Consider the following 19,558-nt stretch of genomic DNA (forward strand, 5'->3'; position numbering starts at 1 on the left):
GCAGAGTGAGTATAATTTATCAAATGAGAATATATATAGTATATAGGAGTTCGTGGAGCATAAGAGGAAATAACGACAATAATTTAAAACTCAAACTTAGCATTTAATAGGAAAAAGGAAATAAGTTGCATTAAAACAGTGATATCATGACCGGTGAGAACTGCCTTCTCGCAGGGTCGCCCAGGGCCGGCTTATGCTTGTCGCGGCCCCTAGGCAATGCTCGTCTCGCCACCCCCCTACCGTCTTCTAACTTCCTAATATATTTTTTCGCTAACACAACACTTTATTCATAATTACGCTGTTTTTTACTACATAGGCATGTTATCACATTATTCAATAAAAATATTGAATCAAACGAAAAGAATATAAGTAATTAATATATGCATTTAAAAAAAATCATACAATAAGCTTAAATATTAACTCTTCTAACTTTTTTTGTTACAAAATCGTTCAAGACATCCTGAAAGTTAACCTTTTCCAATACATCACTAATTATAATTACTGTTTAAGAAACATAGTCAATTTTTTTCTCTGTAGCACAGGGCCCCTGAACGTGACGGGGCCCCTAGGCAGTTGCCTACAGTGCCTAATGGATAAAACGGCCCTGGGGTCGCCGAATCGAATATGAATGCTAACGTAGATTGTTCTACGGAAAAAAAAGAGTTAATTATCACTTCGGGATTTTTCCCGAATGGAGAGGCTGTCGCCTTTCAACGAGGAAGTAGATGATGAATTTCTTCCAAATATTACATGATGACGGATGATGCAATTCGCAAATATATTACACTCTAACACTGTAACTATACAGGTATAGGACAAAATAATAGGAACACCTGTGAAAAAATGAAAATATTTTATTAATAAGGAGTTGGGCCACATTTGGCCTGAATGACAGCTTGCATTCGACGTGGGATTGACAAATAAAGGTCGTTAACAAAGTTCATTGGAATTTGCAGCCATTCCTCTTGGAGGGCTGTCTCGAGTTCAGAGAGTGTGCGTGGAGGAGGAAACCGAGCACGCACTTTTTTCTCCAAAAAACCCACAAAGGCTCAAAGATATTGAGATCAGGGGACTGAGGACACCACGTTAGATGGTCCACTTCATCATTATGCTCATTTAACTATGCTTGAATACAGTGAGACGTGTGAACAGGGGCGTTGTCATCTTGGAACACAGGACGTTCTCCCGGAAAGAGAGTATGAAGCATAGGGTGAAGATGATCTGCAAGGATGCTTCGGTAATGGTCCCCTTTGACCACCCCCCTCAAGACAACGAGAGGCCCCAATCCACGAGCAGATATAGCGCCCCACACCATCACAGATGCCATACTCCATGTTTCATGGTTGGAACCAAGCAGTCAACATGAAATACTTCTGCTGGCGTTCGCTACACGAACACACGTCTGGTAGTCTGGAATAGTGTAAAAGAGGATTCATTAGACCAGATGACTTGTTCCCATCGCAGTTGTGTCCATTTTAGGTGGTCTTGGCACCACTGTAGTCTCTTCAAAGCATTCCGCGCTGAAACTAACGGTTTTGGAATAGTTACTCTGCCATGAATGTTAGCAGCATGCAACTCCCGTTGAATAGTTTTCATGGATACAGGGTTCTGAAGGTGGGTATTCATCTCGGATGTTATCACCGGCAGTGTAGTCTTGTGTTTTCGAGCGACTATCCTCTTCAACACCCGTCTATCACGGTCTGACAACTTCGAATTTTTGCCGCTGTTGTGCCTCGCCGAAGACTCCTTACCCAACTTTGTGTATGCCGACAGAGTCCTTGATACAGTGGTCCTTGAAACACCTACTAGGTTCGCTGTTCTGGACACAGACGCTCCAGCCAGACGAGCTCCGATTATCATGCCTCTTTTAAGGTCAGAGGTCGGACATAATCTCGTTTTGCTAGAAACAGATTTTTCTCATGCAAATCTCACACTGCCAAATGCTAGACAGATACCTTGCCTTTCATCACCACTGGGTGGCACATTCTTGCGACACGTGGCCGCCGCTTATTGGACGGTCGAGAACGACTCCATTCTTTCACAGGTGTTCCTATTATTTTGTCCTATACCTGTATATTTATATATAAATTCTAATTATGTAAAATATTAATGCATTAACTTTGATAAATAGTAAAAAACAGTACTTAAAATAGTTATTTATTTATTTATTTATTTTTTGAAAATGATAGGGTGTAAAATTTAGATGACTGTTAAAATTCGAAAAATCACCATAAAGTGTAAGAAATATTTTAGTACTTTAATTTCTGATTAAACTCATTGTTATTTTAGATTCCTTCTTATCTGTATTGCGAAGGCTATAGAGGAATAAAGGATATGCCTAGATTCCCCACAGCATTCTCAACTAGAGTCCAAAGAACAGTACTGAGTACTGACATATTAGGAAAAGCAGCCACATCTGAAATCACTTCTTTTGAAAATGTAAGTCTTTGTTTAAAATACATAAACCTTCAAACCGCAGCAGTTAAGAAATCCGCCCCCCCCCCCTAAGCGATCGAGCTTCTTTTGGTGAACTTCATAAATAAGGTTTATTAGTGGCTGTAAATGTACTGAAATGAAAATAAAAAAAGAACTACAGTAGAGAACCGATTATCCGGAACGAGCAGGACTATCGCTATTCCGGATAACTGATTTTTCCGGTTTTCTGAATCGCTACAAAAAGCCGTTTTTTTAGTGTTAAACCCAACTAAAAAAAAAATATTTGGAAATAATCTTAAAAATAAGAAAAAACGATGAGGTAATACACTAATGATTATTTCTGAAATGATGGTAAGGTAAACATCTTTCAAAAAAGAAAGAAAAATCCTAAAATCCTATGAGGAAAAATTTTTTTTTTTTTTAAAAAAATTGCGGGAAAATTTATCGAATTTCGTTCCGGTTTTTTGGTTTTCCGGTTTTCTGATTTCCGGATAACGGGTTCTGTACTGTACTAATTATTTTGAAAATATTTAATTTGAAGAATGAGAGCCGTAGTGGCTCAGTTCCTCCGAACAACTCTTTTGATTCTAATGTTTTCATTTCTGCAGATAGTTTATTATCAAGAAAAGAAACTTGCTAGAAGAGATTTCACTCCGGGACCTGTGGACACTGACATTAAATCAGCGTTTGAAACAATGTCACCAGTACGAACTATTTATGACTTTTCTGAAGGTAAGTCATTGAATGAAATAGTTTTCGAAATTGAAGTAAACGATACAGTTCAGTAATAACAATGTTTCATCAATGTTAGAGTAACATTACAAATTTCATTTTTGCTGTTCCCTCTAAGTTTTCCGGAAGACTTTATTTACATATTTTAAGAAAGAGATAAAGTAAATTGCAATTCTTGCATTCGAATGTTTTTTTATGATCTAACTACTTATAAAAACCTAAGGATGGTGTCTCTTTTGATGGTTGTTGTTGATGGTGCATTTTTATTGTCCAGAAAATCACATGGTAGGATCCAATTTTCCCACATTAATTTTCATATTGATTTAGTTGTCATCAGCATAAAATTGACATAAGTCATAAAGGTATTCGCGATCGCAACGCTCGAGTACGCTATCTAGCGGGAGCCTGTAAATATCAGACATTAATTTATCACGTTTTCATTTAGTTCCATCGAAATCATTAACAGAATCAGACGCCATTTTTTAGCAGCAAATAAGAAACAAAATTTCCCTAAGGAAAAGGCCGAAGAACTTGAAAAAAATCTCCAGAATATTAGTAAATCTTTCAGGAACAGAACACGCCAAACATTTGAAGAAAAATTCCTCAATAATTTTTTATTTCTATTATCAACAAACTTGCAACTGATGACTTCCGATTTCGGATACTGTTACAGATGTGTGTATTAAGGTAAAATGCATTTCATCTGTCTTCAATTCATTACGAATTAAAGTGAAGTCAACATTGCTTTCGTCATTCCAGTGAATAAATATGAATTCAGAACATACTGAATTGTAATAGTTATAACATATTCTTCTTCGTTATAGAATAGTATATATTTCTGTATCCATATTATTCGGAAAACAACAATAAAAAATTATCCAAGTTACTTGAAATAGTGCCATTTGTGCTGATTCTTAATTAATTTTAATCGTTTTCTTGGTACGTATTTTTTAGTTTTGAAAGAATAGATAATTTCAACTAGAATTCAGCTATTCTGGTTTTAGCTACATATTCAAATTCATATCAATTATAAAATTTTGCTGTGTAGTATGTTATCTAAAAGTAATGAAGGGATAAACTATGTATCTATTATTTGACAATAAAGTTTTCAAACAAGGAACTTATCATTTTGGAATTCTCCGGGAATTATAAATCAGGTAAGTGCAATGATTTTTACAATAAAAAATTTGCCTGTAAATATTTTTTTTTCATTTGATGATGGTTCTCTACAGAATGGTTTTTTACGTCTGATTAAGAACTATAAAAATAATAAAAAAAGAAACAATATGAAAGTTTTTATTTCAATGTAAAGAATTCTTAAAATCTCTTTTTTATCCTAAGAATTCTTTATTTTCCGTTTTTTAGTTTATAATTTTTTGATAAAAATTGTTCTCAAAATACTTTTTTTGAAAAATTAAATGGTATAACATTATGTGTTTATGTATACTTCTTGTATATTCCAATGTTTGAAGTAGTATGATTCAGAAAAGTATGGAATAAAAATTCGGTTCTTACGTATTAACGCCACCGCCGCTACAGATTTGACGGTTTTTAAGTGCCGCTAATCTACACTTAAAATTTTTGCGACATTTCATAAAATAAAACACTTTATTTAAAATCAAAGTAGTCAATCGGATTTCGGTGGAAAATTAGCCGATATAGAGTTTAGCATAGATTCAAAACAATCATATCGCCATATGAACTCTGATAAATAAGATTCCAAATGAAATAACATTTCCAAAACGTACGTTTACCAAGATAAAGTTTTATGTTGTGGGAATCGGTACATTTTCGTTTTTTCGGTAAAATATTTCCCTCCTAAAAAAATACAATTGCATCTTGTTTTGTTTTTGGCAAATCCCAAAGACGAATTTTTGTAGCACTAAAAATGGCGACAAAAAAGAATTGTTTTTTTGTTTTTGTTTCGTCAGCATTCTTTATTTTACGTTTCTTAGTTTCTAAATAATGATTTTTATTGAAACTTGAAATTTTTTGATAAAAATTGTTGTCAAAAAACTTTGTTTACAAAATTAAATTTCATAAAATTATGAGGCTTATGTATACTTTTTGTTCATTTTATTTTTTGAAGTAATATAACTATAGAATGTAAAGTTTAAATGGGCCTTTCATGTTATATCATTAAATTTAGTAAAACTATTTCTCGGGCATTAGGTTTTAACTCTTATAAGAATATACATATTTTTTTCTGTTAATGTACAAATATTTTTCCGATGTGTTTTGGATATTCCTTCTCTAATAAAAAGAGATACCATTTTGTTTTCGTTTGCATAAGAAAGAATATCAAGCATTTTTCTTTTTTAAATTTAATTAGCCACAATAAACAAGGAACGTTGCAATGCTACGTGCTACATTAACGACGTCTCTAGAGTAACTGAATGACTGTTCATACAGAAATCGCAGGTATTAGTCTCATACAACAACGCCCCCTATAGTTCGTTGCGATCGCGAATACTTTTATGACTTTTATTATATTTATGCTAGTGAGAACCAAAACAATATGGAAATGAATGAGGGAAAACTGGATGCTACCACGTGATTTCCCGGCCAATAAAAATGTAGCGTTAAACGTTTAACGTTGTTGGAAGTCGCATAAGAAGTATAACTTCAAAATAAACGTTTAGAATGGTTAACAGAGAAACGTACTTGGTTTAATTTGGTTATTTTTATTTGAAGCGAAATACCAATAGAATTTTTCACAAGCGCATATTCGTTTCATAATTCATTCATAATATTGCTGTTAGAAAAAGCGTTTTGAAATTTCTTTTGTTGCAATAATTTCAATTAAATATTTTTCTAAAAATAACGGAGTTATTAATTAGATTTTTCGAATTTCCGTTAGCTTCCGTCATTCCCGTACGTAACATTTCCAGTAATTGCGCATATGTCAGTTCCGGTGAAGTGCGCATGAGCCCTTGAAAAAATATCAAACTTACGTAAGTGAAAATAAGAGATTTTGAAAAACTCCTTCAATTAAAAACGCTCATTTAGTGGAATATCATTTTAGCATTGGCCATGAAATCAAAACAAATCATTCACAATGGATGTTAGACAATCTCTTTAAAGCTGTGGCATACGATTCAAGATGCTTTGTTCTACGTGAAACTGCCGATCCGTGAGCAGAAAAATTTGGTAGATTACGGATTTTAATGAATTCAGTTATAAAAATGCAGATTATTATTATTATTAATAATAATATTTAAAAAAATATTATTGAACTTCTATTGATTATTTAAGTTTTTTTTAACTAAATCGTATAATTAAAATAAATTTAATTCATAATTTTAAAATAGTGAAAATATATTTAGTTTCTTATGGAACTAGTGCCATTAGACAACCATGATGACCAATAAAAACCAATAAACTAATTTTTTTATTGAATGAACCAATTGTTGTAAGATCACACAAATCATTTCTAAATGTCATCAATACATTTCTTCGAATTCGCATTCCATTTCCCTGTTTTTCATTCGAAGTTAGGCTTGAACTGAAAACAAGATTGAACAGCTATAAATAGCGTTCGTGTAGCTTTGTCTTTGTAGCGTAAATCATGCCAACAAAACGTAAAGATACGTAGCATCTAAAATAAACGTGAGGTTGCACAGTTACTTCAGTCTTACGTACGGGTGCATACGGAACCTAACGTATAAGTGTGAAACCTCCCTATTAAATAATAGAGTGTGGATTGGATATTTGTAAGAAAATTACTAACTGACTTCAAAAACTTCTTCTTCCATCAGCATGACCATTATCTTCCATTATCTTCTTCCATCAGCATGACCATAATCTTCTTCCATCAGCGTGACCATTATCTTCCATAATCTTCTTCCATGAGCGTAACCATTATCTTCCATAATCTTCTTCCATCCGCATGACCATAATCTTCTTCCATCAGCGTGACCATAATCTCCTTCCATCTGCTGGATAATTAAATTATCTTTCATTATCTTCTTCCATCAGCATGACCATAATCTTCTTCCATCAGCATGACCATTATCTTCCATAATCTTCTTTCATCAGTGTGAACATTATCTTCCATAATCTTCTTCCATCAGCATAACCATAATCTTCTTACATCAGCGTGACCATAATCTCCTTCCATCTGCATGATAATTAAATTATCTTCCATTATCTTCTTCCATCAGTATGACCATAATCTTCTTCCATCAGCATGACAATTATCTTCCATAATCTTCTTTCATCAGTGTGAACATTATCTTCTTCCATCAGCATGACCGTAATCTTCTTCCATCAGCATGACCGTAATCTTCTTCCATCAGCATGACCTTAATCTTCTTCCATCAGAGTGACCATAATCTTCTTCCATCAGCGTGACCATAATCTTCTTCCATCAGCATGACAATTATCTTCTTCCATCAGCATGACCATTATCTTCCCTAATCTTCTTCCATCAGCATGACCGTAATCTTCTTTCATCAGCGTGACCATAATCTTCTTCCATTAGCGTGACCATAATCTTCTTCCATCAGCATGACAATTATCTTCTTCCATCAGCGTGACCATTATCTTCCAATATCTTCTTCCATCAGCACGACCATTATCTTTCCTAATCTTCTTCCATCAGCATGACCATAATCATCTTCCATCAGCGTGACCATTATCTTCCATAATCTTCTTCCATCAGCATCAAAAATAAAACTTCTTTCATCAGCGTGACAACATAGCAGAGGCCAGAGAGGCGTAAACTAATAATTTCCATCTGTCCTCTGCATTTATTGATTCCCATGGTTTAGAAATTTTTTCCCACAGAATTAATCTACAGAATCAATTTCAAATGGTGTTCCGTTAAAGGATCACTGGGGTTCCGAGAGTTAGAATTTTTTTCCAACTTTGAAAACACTAGATAAACTGAAAATTATAACCAGTTCAAACGAACTCCTGACTCTCGGAGCCCTTGTGATCCTTTCACGGAACACCATTTGGGAACCACTTATCTAGTGCAAAAGTGTCTTGATCGAACACTTTGCTACCCATAAACAATACCAAAAGCGTCACCGGACCTAAACCGGCCGTCAGGTTGCTGGTGTTATGCGTTATGAATTTTTTTTTAAAGTAGGAAATAAGTAATTAAATAGTTAAATAAATATAAAAAAAACATGGATAACGATTTTAACTTCTTATCTTCTTATTTAAAACCTTAACTACCGATTTTTCTGCCCCCCCCAGTTGTAGTTTAGAGCAGCAGTTCCCAAAGAGTGCTCCGTGGAACCTTAGGGTTCTGCGTGAGAGTTAAAGGGGTCCTGCTAGCTACATCTTTCTTATAATCATTGATGAATTATGAAACCTCTTTAGATCCAGCCAATTAAATAATAATTTATTTCATATTTTGGAATTTTTTACAGTGGAAATTATTTCAAGTAAAATGCATGTGAACAGAAACAACATTTTTTAAAAGAAAATATAATATTTCTAATAATACATTGGGCAAATTATGAAAAAAACATGCATTTATAAAATATTGCATTAGTGTTTCTTAACGAACCTTTCGAACCAAAATAAGACAACTTAATTTTTTAACAAATAAGTAAGTTTCCTTAATGATTATTTTTAACATTTAGAGCAGTATTTTTTTAATAATCATTTTTTTATAACAGTAGTTGCACAGTCGACCCAATTTTGAGTTTTCGACATTCGACGTTCAACTCCGCAGTCTTTTAATTTGGGACCCAATCCAGAAGACAAAGGATATTAAGTATTGAGAGAAATGTGCCTTTATGAGAGAACTAATCCGCATTTGTGTAACACAGAGTAAAACCGCAAAAACCTTCCACGGTTAGCCTGATGACTAGGAGATTCTAACCCGTGATCCGCCTACCACTGAGGATATTTTTCGTTTGCACTGTGGTTGTATCGACTTGCAATCTCCGGGAGTCGAACCCGATCACTCAGTGGGTAACCGGGTCACCTCATTGGGAAGCTTTGAGTCATTACTGCTTCGTTATCATTTAGAAGTGATTCTTGATTGGGCTTATTTTATTCATCTCCTGGCTATGCCTATACACTAAAACAGATTCATAACTATACTAGATATATAGCACAAGTATTACAAAATAATTGTCGGACATAAAACCTAATATAAAATTGTTAATGATAAAACGATGGAAAATCTTCATTCCTCTAATTAAATATTTTGAAAATAAAATAGTCTCTCATAGGTTGTAGGCAGTTACCTTAGCCTATTTTTTTTTTTTATTTTATTAAATCAGAAAAAGAAGTCGCCGAATAACGATTGATTATTTAGGGATCTGTAGCTGAAAAAATAATTTCGGAACCAAATGCCCAGTGAGAAAAATAAAACCGATTTCGAGAAATTTGTTTTCCTTTTTGGTAGTTTCAGTTCATTTGCAAATGAAGTGTGAAACGCTCCGTCGATTCATGTGGGTCTGTTTTATTCAAAATGGATTCGCCCATGACAGTATAAATTTCTAAAGTTAAATTAATGATAAAATAATAGTCGAATGGTTGTGTTTTATTTTTTTTTATGTTTTGAGGAAATGAGATTTTTTCTCATCCCATTATTCATTAAGTTCTGTACTATTTTTTTCACGCACCATTCAAGCCATAAATAGAGTTTCAATATATGCACCGCCACCAATAGCTGATATGACAGTATGAAGCACCCTAGCATTGTTTTATTGTTTAAATTTTCTGCAGCCACTTTAGAAAGGACCAAAAATAAATCGAAATAATTAAATCCTAACTAAGTTTTTATCTTTACAAAAATAATAAATAATTATTCAAAATAAATACTTAGCGTTAAGCTAAGTATTCAATACTGCTTAAATGATTACTTAAGACAACCTTAAAAACTGAATCTAAATAAATACTTAATGCATTACTTATTTTCTAACACTTCTTAATTTATTACTTAAGGAAAGTTAATAAAATGAATCTAAATAAATACTTAATGCATTACTTATTTTCTAAGACTTCTTAAATTATTACTTAAGACAAATTAACAAAAAGAATCTAAATATATACTTAATGCATTACTAACTTTTTCATACTTCATAAATTATTATTTATGCAAAAACCTAACAAAACGAATCTAAATGAATACTTAATATATTACTAATTTTTAACACTGCCTAAATTATTAATTAATACTTTCGCTGCCCATCCCTTGCCAGCGTGTCACAAAATTCTTCCTAGTAGTTTGGGTCGATTAAACAGATCAAGTGATAGAACGATGTATAAAGCATCCTCCAACTATGTTTGCAGGAAATATGATATTTTCTTCCGACAAAAACACATTGTTTATTGAATTCAACTTATTGAAAATTTAAAAAAAAAACTAAAATGGTTGCTAAAATAAGAAAATGTAATTTTTATATTATTGTTATGAATTACCACTTTTCAATGATAGATATAAAATGGTTAAAATGTAGTTAAAAATATTGAGAAAACATGCGAAAAATACAATAAAGATTTATGAATTATTAAATTGATTGATTGAATTATTGGATTGAATATTTTATTATATTGTATTGATATATATTGCTTTGACTATGTGAATGCAATATTAGAAAGCACTCTTTTTTGAGGATATAATCGTGTGAGTTGATGACGAGATTATATCTTTTCTTTTTTTAGTTTTCGACGTTTCGATTTTTTGTTTTAAATAAAAATATATAAAAAAATATCAAATTTTTTTAATCATTCTTAGTTATTTTTCTTCTTTTCTTTCATAATTCTTTATCATATTTTTCTCTCCATGTTTTCTCTACATTGTTAACCTATTTTAAGAGTTTTATATACTTCCAGTTTATGCGCAGTAAATAAAACTCATTACTTTTCTTTATTTTTCTTCTTTTTTTCTTTCTTTTCTTTTATCCTTTTAGTCTTCACTGTATTATATAAATATTAGCTTCAATTTTTAAAAAAAATGCAGCAGTTTTATATTCAAATTGTTTTTTAAAATGTCAAAGAAACATTTCAACTTCAGTCTTAAAAAAAAAATGTTCGATTTTAATTAGCTTTCATTTAAATGACATATTCGAAAACTTACAGTAGATTTAAAGGTGTATTACTTATGAAATCTCAAACAAAAGGTTTTCTAGAGCTTTGTTGCGTCGCAACAATTTGTGGCGAAATGCCAGAGGATGATGATATAATGAACCACCACCTTTGCAGTTTCGTCATTGTATTTACGAAACTTCTCGGATATTTTGCTTCCAAGAACAAGCAGTTTGTTGTCATGTGAGAAAAGCATTGACTCATTACGATTCACGTGTTTTGCAATGCAAAGCACTTTTTTTTAAATAAATCATATTTATAATTCTTTTGTATATTGCTTTTAAGAACTAGAGATATATTATGTTAAAATTAAGTCATTTCGCAAATTATTATTTATTTCTGTTTTATTAATGTATTATAGGTTTTTTTTTTACCCGTTAAAAGTTAATTTTAAGGTTTGTATAAAGAAGAGTTCATTTTGTTTAAAAAACCTTTTGCTTCACTTTTTCTAACTGAAAATTTAATAGGATTCCCACGAGTTATAAATAGTTAATGTTCGCTGAGAAAGATATAACTTCGTTTTAGCTACCACTTCAAAAAGTAAAATAGTAATTTAATTGTGTATTTTTGTTTAATTAATGTTGTGGTTTTTCTATTGTTTAAGTTAATTTTACAAAATTTCTTCAAGTTTGCTTAAAGAACTGTTTATTTTGTATGAAAGGCCGGCCCTCTTGCTGCATTTTATGCCAGAAAAGTTTAATGAAATTCACAAGTGTAATAAGTAGTTAATGTATTAGCTAAGTGAGCTATAACCTCATTTTAGCTACCACTTTAACGTTTAGCCTACTGAAAATAAAATTCCAATATTGTTACGGTGGTCATATAAATTTAGGTTGTATGTGCGTATTATTTTAAGAAAGTGATAGAGAATTCAAAACACAACTTTTCTATATAAAGCAAATATTTTATTCAACATAATATTTCCAGAATTCTGTTTCACTATGAGATAATTCAACAAGTTACTTTTTACATGCTTGCTTGAATTAAATATATGCCGTTGTGGACAAAATTACTTTAATATACTGCTCAATATCAGAAAAAAGTTGAAAAGTGGTGACAAATGTTTTACGAGGTTGTTGAGGACTTTATAGGTTTTAATTTGATTTTGTAATTTCAGCAATTATAATATATAAATTATAATATTAATTATAGGCCTACTACTAAGAATTTTTTTTTTCAAACTATGAAGAACCCGTAAGAGATGGAGTCTTGCCTTAGAGTTATTTTAAACAAATTTCAGCTTTTAGGTAAATTTTAAAAAAATTCTCAGTACTAAAAGCAATAAAATTGTTTCTCCACTAACATTTATGAAATTTTTTCTCAGAACCAAATGTAGACAGCTAGGCAATATTCAGTCCAAATGTAGACAGCTAGGCAATAATCGGTATGCAAATAACACACATTATTTTCGGTATTAAGTTGTATAAAATAAAAAATTTTAATCGTTAAAATTTCCTAAAATTTGATTGAGATCCAAACTTATTATAACGGATTATTATAGAATATTTGAGAAATATTTGAGGATATTAAAAATAATTGAGAAAATATAGCTAGAATATTTATATATATAGAATATTTTTAATATTCAATTCTATCTATATTTAGATACTTAATATCTCGAAATATAGATTTTTATTAGTCTTCATTGCAACTTTCCTTCCGTTATCTCTATTTTCAGAAAACACAATTAGCGCTGAAATAAATATCCACTTTAAGAGGAATGACGCGGATTCTATTTGAGAGAGAAATGACTAAAAATCTCTTTTACAATACCAAGGTTACACCTGCTTTTAAAGTATGTAAATAATTTACCGTTCGTCGCTCTTAGATTCTTTCAAGGTTTCCGAACTCATTCACTAAGATAATTTAACTTTTCTTTTCTTTCAAATGTTAGTAATTTTATTTTGTGTCTTTCTGTAAATTAACACTAAAAAATAGACAGAAATATTTCAATTTTAAGAAAATAAAAGTTCATTTTCCGAAATTGTTATTTTTTGATTGACATCTCTGTACAATTTCTTTTTATTACCAGGCAAGAAATACATACGTTATGAAAAAATATTATACATTTCTTTGGTAACCAAGATTACTCTATAATTTAATGCATTATTTTTTAACATGCGTGGCTGAAATATTGAGGTCAATAGTAAGTAGTTAAAAAAATAAATTACTATTTAAAACTATAAACCTTTAAGAATTTTCGAATCACATCGTTGAGAAGTAAAACCCAACAAATATTAATCTTCTGCCTGCGAAATATATTTGACAAAAAAGTGCCAAAAATGGAAAAAAAGAAATATTTTCCTTAACATTGTTCGTTATTGTCATCAAAAAGCTAGAAATAGATTCTTTTTTAAAAAATAAAATTTCAAACCATAAATAAATGCAATACTCAATGTTTTCACATATATTGGAAATGTTAATAGATCACAATATTTTTGCTCAAATTAAACAAAATGAATCAAATGACGTAATTTTTAAGATAAATTTAATAAACTAATTCAGCGATATTATTTATTAGCAATCAAAATGGGGTACAGGTGTCGTAGAGCAGAATTCTCTACCTATGGCAACCATTAGCATTAGAATGTATAGCTTTCACTATTAGCATGTATAGCTCGTTCACCAGGAGTTGGCACTTGGCTCCGCATTCATCACGTGGTATCCGACGATACTATTTTGCTATTTTTCGGAGAAAGATGTGAACAATCCTGAACAAGGATGCTATTTAGCGATCGTATGACTAAAATGTTTATATCGCTACCTTAATGCGAATTAATTAACATTAAATATTTCATGAATTTGATGAGATTTCTTTCTTTTGAGTGAATAGTTTGTCCTATTTCAGACATTTTGTTGAAGTAAGTGACTGAAAAAGAATTCACTGTTCGCATTAAGGGTTGTATCGATTTCGGGCGCGGAGACGTTTTTCCTCTTACTCCGAGCGGAAATGAACTCTTCAACCGAGGAAGTGGAGCTAAGTGCCCTGGTGAACGAACTATAGATTCTAATGAATTTGTCCCTTAATTTTATAAGTTTTTTTTTATTTAATCAGAGGAGAAGGAAGTGCATTAGTTACTGTCATGATTTTTAAATAGATTCAAAACTTTTAAGTTAGAAAACTATATAAAACTGATAACTACATTGAACATAGTTCAAAAAAAGCGTCATGGATTTTTTTAAAAAAATTGACAAATAAACTCGAAAAATATTTTTTTTTTTTTTTAACGGCAGTCACTGACCTTTTATATTTTATTTTATAACCGTCGTTGAACAGTCGACCCAATTTCATGGGTTTACGACTACTTACGTTCAACTCCGTAGCCTTGTAATTTTGAACCAATCCAGAAGACAAGGAAACTCCTGGATCAGTACCCCCAGAGGTATTGATTTGTTGTGGGAACATGGAGGACTTTGAGACTCGACAGATTTAACGTGCATCAGTCACCATTTACTACACGGGGAGTCTTCGGCCGGCGAGGATCGAACCCACGACCTCTTGGATATGGGCCCAGCGCCCTACCGACCAGGCTATCCCGGCCCCAGTCACTGACCTTATCGTTTTTCACCATGTGTCGCACATTTTGCTTGGCTAATGAGCAGCTTGTGACCAAAGTGACGGAGGCGAGCAACATTACCCACGCCACACAAACCCGTCCATAGAGTGGGTCACATTCACATATCATAAACCACAGTGGAAAACGCACAGAGAGAAACATCCATGCCCTGAGCGGGAATCGAACCCACAATCATTGGCTTCGCAAATAGGCACGCCAACTGCTCAGCTACCTGGCCGGTAATACGAAAAACATTAAGAAAAGGGAAGATATTCACACAGTAGGGGAGAGTGGGGTCAATTGTAACATTTTTTACTTAACTATTTTTAACTAACAAAAAATCCAATATATTATTAGTATTAATTGACAGACGAGTAAAGTAGACTATCCTCTACTAGAAAAAAAATAAATACCTGATTTTAAATATTATTATATTAGTTACTAACAATTTTTGACAGTCGTGCAATTGTTACAATTGTCCCCACTTACGGGGTCAATTGTAACAGTTCATAAATTCAACTAAAACATAGTTAATTATACATATTATCATAGTTGTGATATATTTTTTTATTGATCAAAATAGTAGTGATATTTTAGGAGTAAAAATAATAATGAGCAGAAACCTAAAGGGTTAAACTCTTAACTTTAAGGGGTTAAAAATTTTAATTTATGCTGTGAAAGGTGACAAATAAAATAATGCACATGCAACATAATATAAATGATATAGGAAACTATTGGTGGTTCTTAAAGAGTTAAGTAATGGTTTGTAAACATAAGATTATTTATTTTCAGCTGTTACAATCGTCCCTTTACTTATTGTTACAATTGTCCCCAAGACGCCATTTCAGCTTCATTTGTTAAAAGCAATGCTAGTTAATTAGCAAAACTAATCTTTTTTTTACTGAAATGTTAATTAAAGTGTCCACTTACATATTCGGTTACTAATTTTTATTTGTTTAAACAAAATTACTTTGTTATAATATAATATTCTAATACCAAAAAAAGTACTTGCGTGGCGTGAAAATATCTTTTGTGATGTAACTCTTTCAAAAGTACATAAAAATGGTTGCCATCAAGGGTGTACATGTAGATTTATTAAATACACCTTGTGCGCCACCTAGGGACCAAATCTAGAACCCGACACTCGAAATTTTTGCTCTGTTACAATCGTACCCTGTTACAATTGACCCCACTCTCCCCTACATTTCTATACAACTGAGAAGAGAAAGAGAGGATTGGGAAGATGGTCAGGACATGGAAACGGTCTTCTTCCCAGATGGCGTATTTGAGCGTTGCGATGGCGAATATTAACTGTCATGAATCCCATGCCCTCAGATTTCTTTGAATTGTATAAATGACAAAAAAACACGACAGATGGCGCGAAACTGAGAACTTTTGGCTGGAAAATTTAAAAACAAGTAGTGCCATCTGTTGGGAGAATGGTAAATAACATATTAATGCATTGGATGAACAGAGATCCTGGAATGGAAGGACCGATTTTTCTCTTGCCCGAATTCAAGTCGGACAATCTGAAAGTGATGCATTTGCGTTTCCCGAAACGAATGTTTTTGTTTCTTCTTAATAATTTGAAATATATGTGCCATAGTTGTAGTTTTTATTCAATATTTAAATAAATTACGAAAAATAAAAATAAATTGATTTTCTACCACTTCTTACATTTTTTGTTACCCACATCACTGTATGAAAATAGACAGTGATGAAACGTTTATTATAAATAATAGATAAAACGTCTTTTTTTTTTCCTCTTCACGAAAAACAGCTAAAAATTATATTGTTTAACACCCGTTTTTTTTCTTCTTCTTTCCGTTTCACTTTCAGCCTTACCGTAAGATGAATGTCCATCCACAGATTATTATTATAATATTGTTATAATATTGTTAATTAACGATAAATAATTAATAAATATTTAACATTCTTTCTAAATTTGGTTGTTACATTTTAGGTATACTGTATACTTCCAACATAGCAACGGGAAGATGTTTCATCAGACCCATCACGCACGCTGATTACATGGAAGCTAACGAGGAGGGTAATCTTTACATAAATTTGGCAACACCAGAACACATTTTCCAGATGGAGACTGACAAAATGGAATATAAAGGAAATGTATGCACTTCTTTTAACTACAATGTTCTTTCATGAATTATGTATTTTATCAGGGTTGTTCCGGCCGGGGAAAAATTGAAAATCAAACTACCCTGTTATTTTAATTGGGGATTGTGCCCCAGTCGATTTGGGTGCACTCTTGATATGTTGTAGTTGAAATACTCTGATCAAAAGTCCTCACCGGGGTTCAATGACAAAAACATTTACAGAATTTGAAACACGAAGTGTTAAATTTTCATGCCATGTAGGTTTTAAAATGTTTTTTCGAAGCTCTGTCCGCAAGGAAAATAAAAAAAAGCAGAAGTTTGCGTGCTTAATACTTGAAGCAGCTTGATTTTAAACTATAGATAGATATTATTTTGCCGTGAAGAATTACCTGGGCTTTAGAACAGACGAATAATTTCAATATTTTAAAAGTTATTAAACTTTTTTTAAAAGTCGCCAATTTGGCGACATTTTTACAAATACATGAAAATTATCAATATCACTGCCTTATTTTCAATATTTGCAAATTTTTTTTTAATTCAGATAATACTGCATTGGAGTAAGTTTTTAAATATTAAAAAATTAAACCACAAATGCTTTTCATCTTCACAAAACTGTGCTTTTTCTCTATATTGACCTTCTGTGCCATTTTCAAAGTAAGCACAGACAGTGCTGCCTTTAGATTGGCTAAATTAACCTACAATCATGAATAACTGTTACAAACTCTCAGCAGTTATGAAAATAGCATATTATTCCCCAAAAAAGAAAAAAACATATTTCATATGATGACGGAGCCTTCAAAAACAGATTTCATAATTCTCTATCTCAATATTTGCTCATTTTGAAACATCGGGTGAATGGGAACTTTTGATGAGGAGGATTTTGACTACAACATATCAAAATTTCAGTCCAATCAACTGAGTTTCTATGGGATACCTGTAAGTGACGTAATGTGGGTATATCGATTTTGATGGGTTGTTGATATGTGGCATTTGTTTACGTTAGCAATTGTTCTTTCCACTCTATTTCGAGTAAGCAAAGCCCCTTATGTATCAAATCCCTTAAATGACGCAATCTATTTTCGTTCACACAGATTCTTTTGCGAAGATTTCAATCTTTCATTGTATATTTCATACTTAACACAAAGACAGGTACAAAGCCATGAGTAACATAAACAAACCAATTATGCATCGAAGTTGCCAGGTACACAAAACGTCACGGGTACAATAAAGTACATAAAAAAATAATAAATCTAAGTTAAGTAAAAAAAGTAGAGGAGAAAGAATTATATTTCAACTGATTCGATGCTGAATTTAATTAACTTTTCGTTCTAACTTGTGTGGGGAAACTTGCTATGTTACACTTGATCTCGCCATAGCTGACGTCATAGGTCACATGTGTGGGTATCAGTTGTCTTCTTTTTTTTTTTGAAGTACAAGTACCCATATAACAAGTGCGGGATCCATTAATGAAATGCTATCATTTTCACGTATTTTTTACTATGAGAAAATATTTTCTGAATACAGGAAACTCTATCTCTATGTAAAAACGCTGTATTTAGGTCTTAAAATTAAAATGAAATTATTGTCAGTGAGATGAAGCCACTGCCCCTTCTTCGTAATTTTCATCTCCTCCAGACCGTAGTTCTTACGTTAATTCTGAATCAGGAGTCTCCAATCTTGGCGGAAAATGTGCACTTTAAGTCCTTAAGGTAAAAAAAAGTCATATATTTAAAATTTGATTTATGAAGAACCATTCGAGTGATTTTGCTCATATTTTGCTACATAAAATTGCATTCCTTAAAATAATTGAAAAAATCGTATACCATACAATTAAAAAGAATTTCGAACGCGCATAAATAAAATAATAAATATTTACTAAAAGTTATTTTTTGCATGGGATTATCTTTGGATAAACGAATTTTATACTTGCGTGCAAAAACTTTTCAATTCGCCTAAAAGTTCTGGAGATATAGCGAATTGCGCAAAAAGTAAAATTACATTACATTAAGGGGTGCAAACTTTGAAACGCTCTCTTGAGCAAACTATTGGGACCATGTTTCTCAGATTGCGACTACCCCACTATATTTGAGGGGGGGGGGGGCAGAAATCTGAATCCGTCTAAAAAAAAGGTATTTTTATTCAGAGAAAAAAAGGTTTTGTGTCTGATTTCGTAACTTAAAATATCGTCTGCACATATTAATTAGCGTATTTGAGGTTACCCCCTCGAGCCATTAAAATTGAGTTCCAAAACGGGAAAAGTTATTGAATATAGTCCGCTTTTTTTTTCCTTACATTTAGACAAAAATAAACTAAATTAAAAATACCTTTCTGAAAGGAAAAAAAAAAAAAAAAAACAGAAACTTTTCGAACAAATTTTTCTTAAAAACCATACGTGTCTGAGATTCAGATTTGAAATCCCCCTATCCGAATTAGGTAAGCTCAAGTACTTGTATAAATGCAATAAAAAATTTATTTCCCTGTATTTTTTAAGACATTTTGATCCTTAAACCTTTGAGAGGGGGTAACTTAGGCTTAGGGGATTGAGTAACCCAGGTTTGAATCCCAGTGGTTGCTAGAGGATACGAATTCTATCCCCGGGTCGCACGAACCACACGTAAAATATCCTCAGTGGTAGACGGATCATGGGTTAAAGTCCTCTTGCCG

General features: G+C 32.1%; 1 protein-coding gene across 1 annotated transcript in view; it reads left to right on the forward strand.

Moving 5' to 3' along the window:
- Positions 1–19,558, forward strand: part of LOC107436174 (uncharacterized) — a 108,872-nt gene that overhangs the window by 30,636 nt on the left and 58,678 nt on the right. The window contains exons 6-8 of the mRNA XM_021146764.4: positions 2,290–2,439; positions 3,045–3,168; positions 16,744–16,907. Coding sequence (XP_021002423.3) covers positions 2,290–2,439; positions 3,045–3,168; positions 16,744–16,907 — 438 coding nt within the window. The remainder of the gene's footprint in view (positions 1–2,289; positions 2,440–3,044; positions 3,169–16,743; positions 16,908–19,558) is intronic.

The sequence above is a fragment of the Parasteatoda tepidariorum genome, chromosome 5 (assembly GCF_982258835.1).
Source record: "Parasteatoda tepidariorum strain Cologne lab strain chromosome 5, Ptep-v5.0, whole genome shotgun sequence".
Classification (NCBI taxonomy): Eukaryota; Metazoa; Arthropoda; class Arachnida; order Araneae; family Theridiidae; genus Parasteatoda; species Parasteatoda tepidariorum.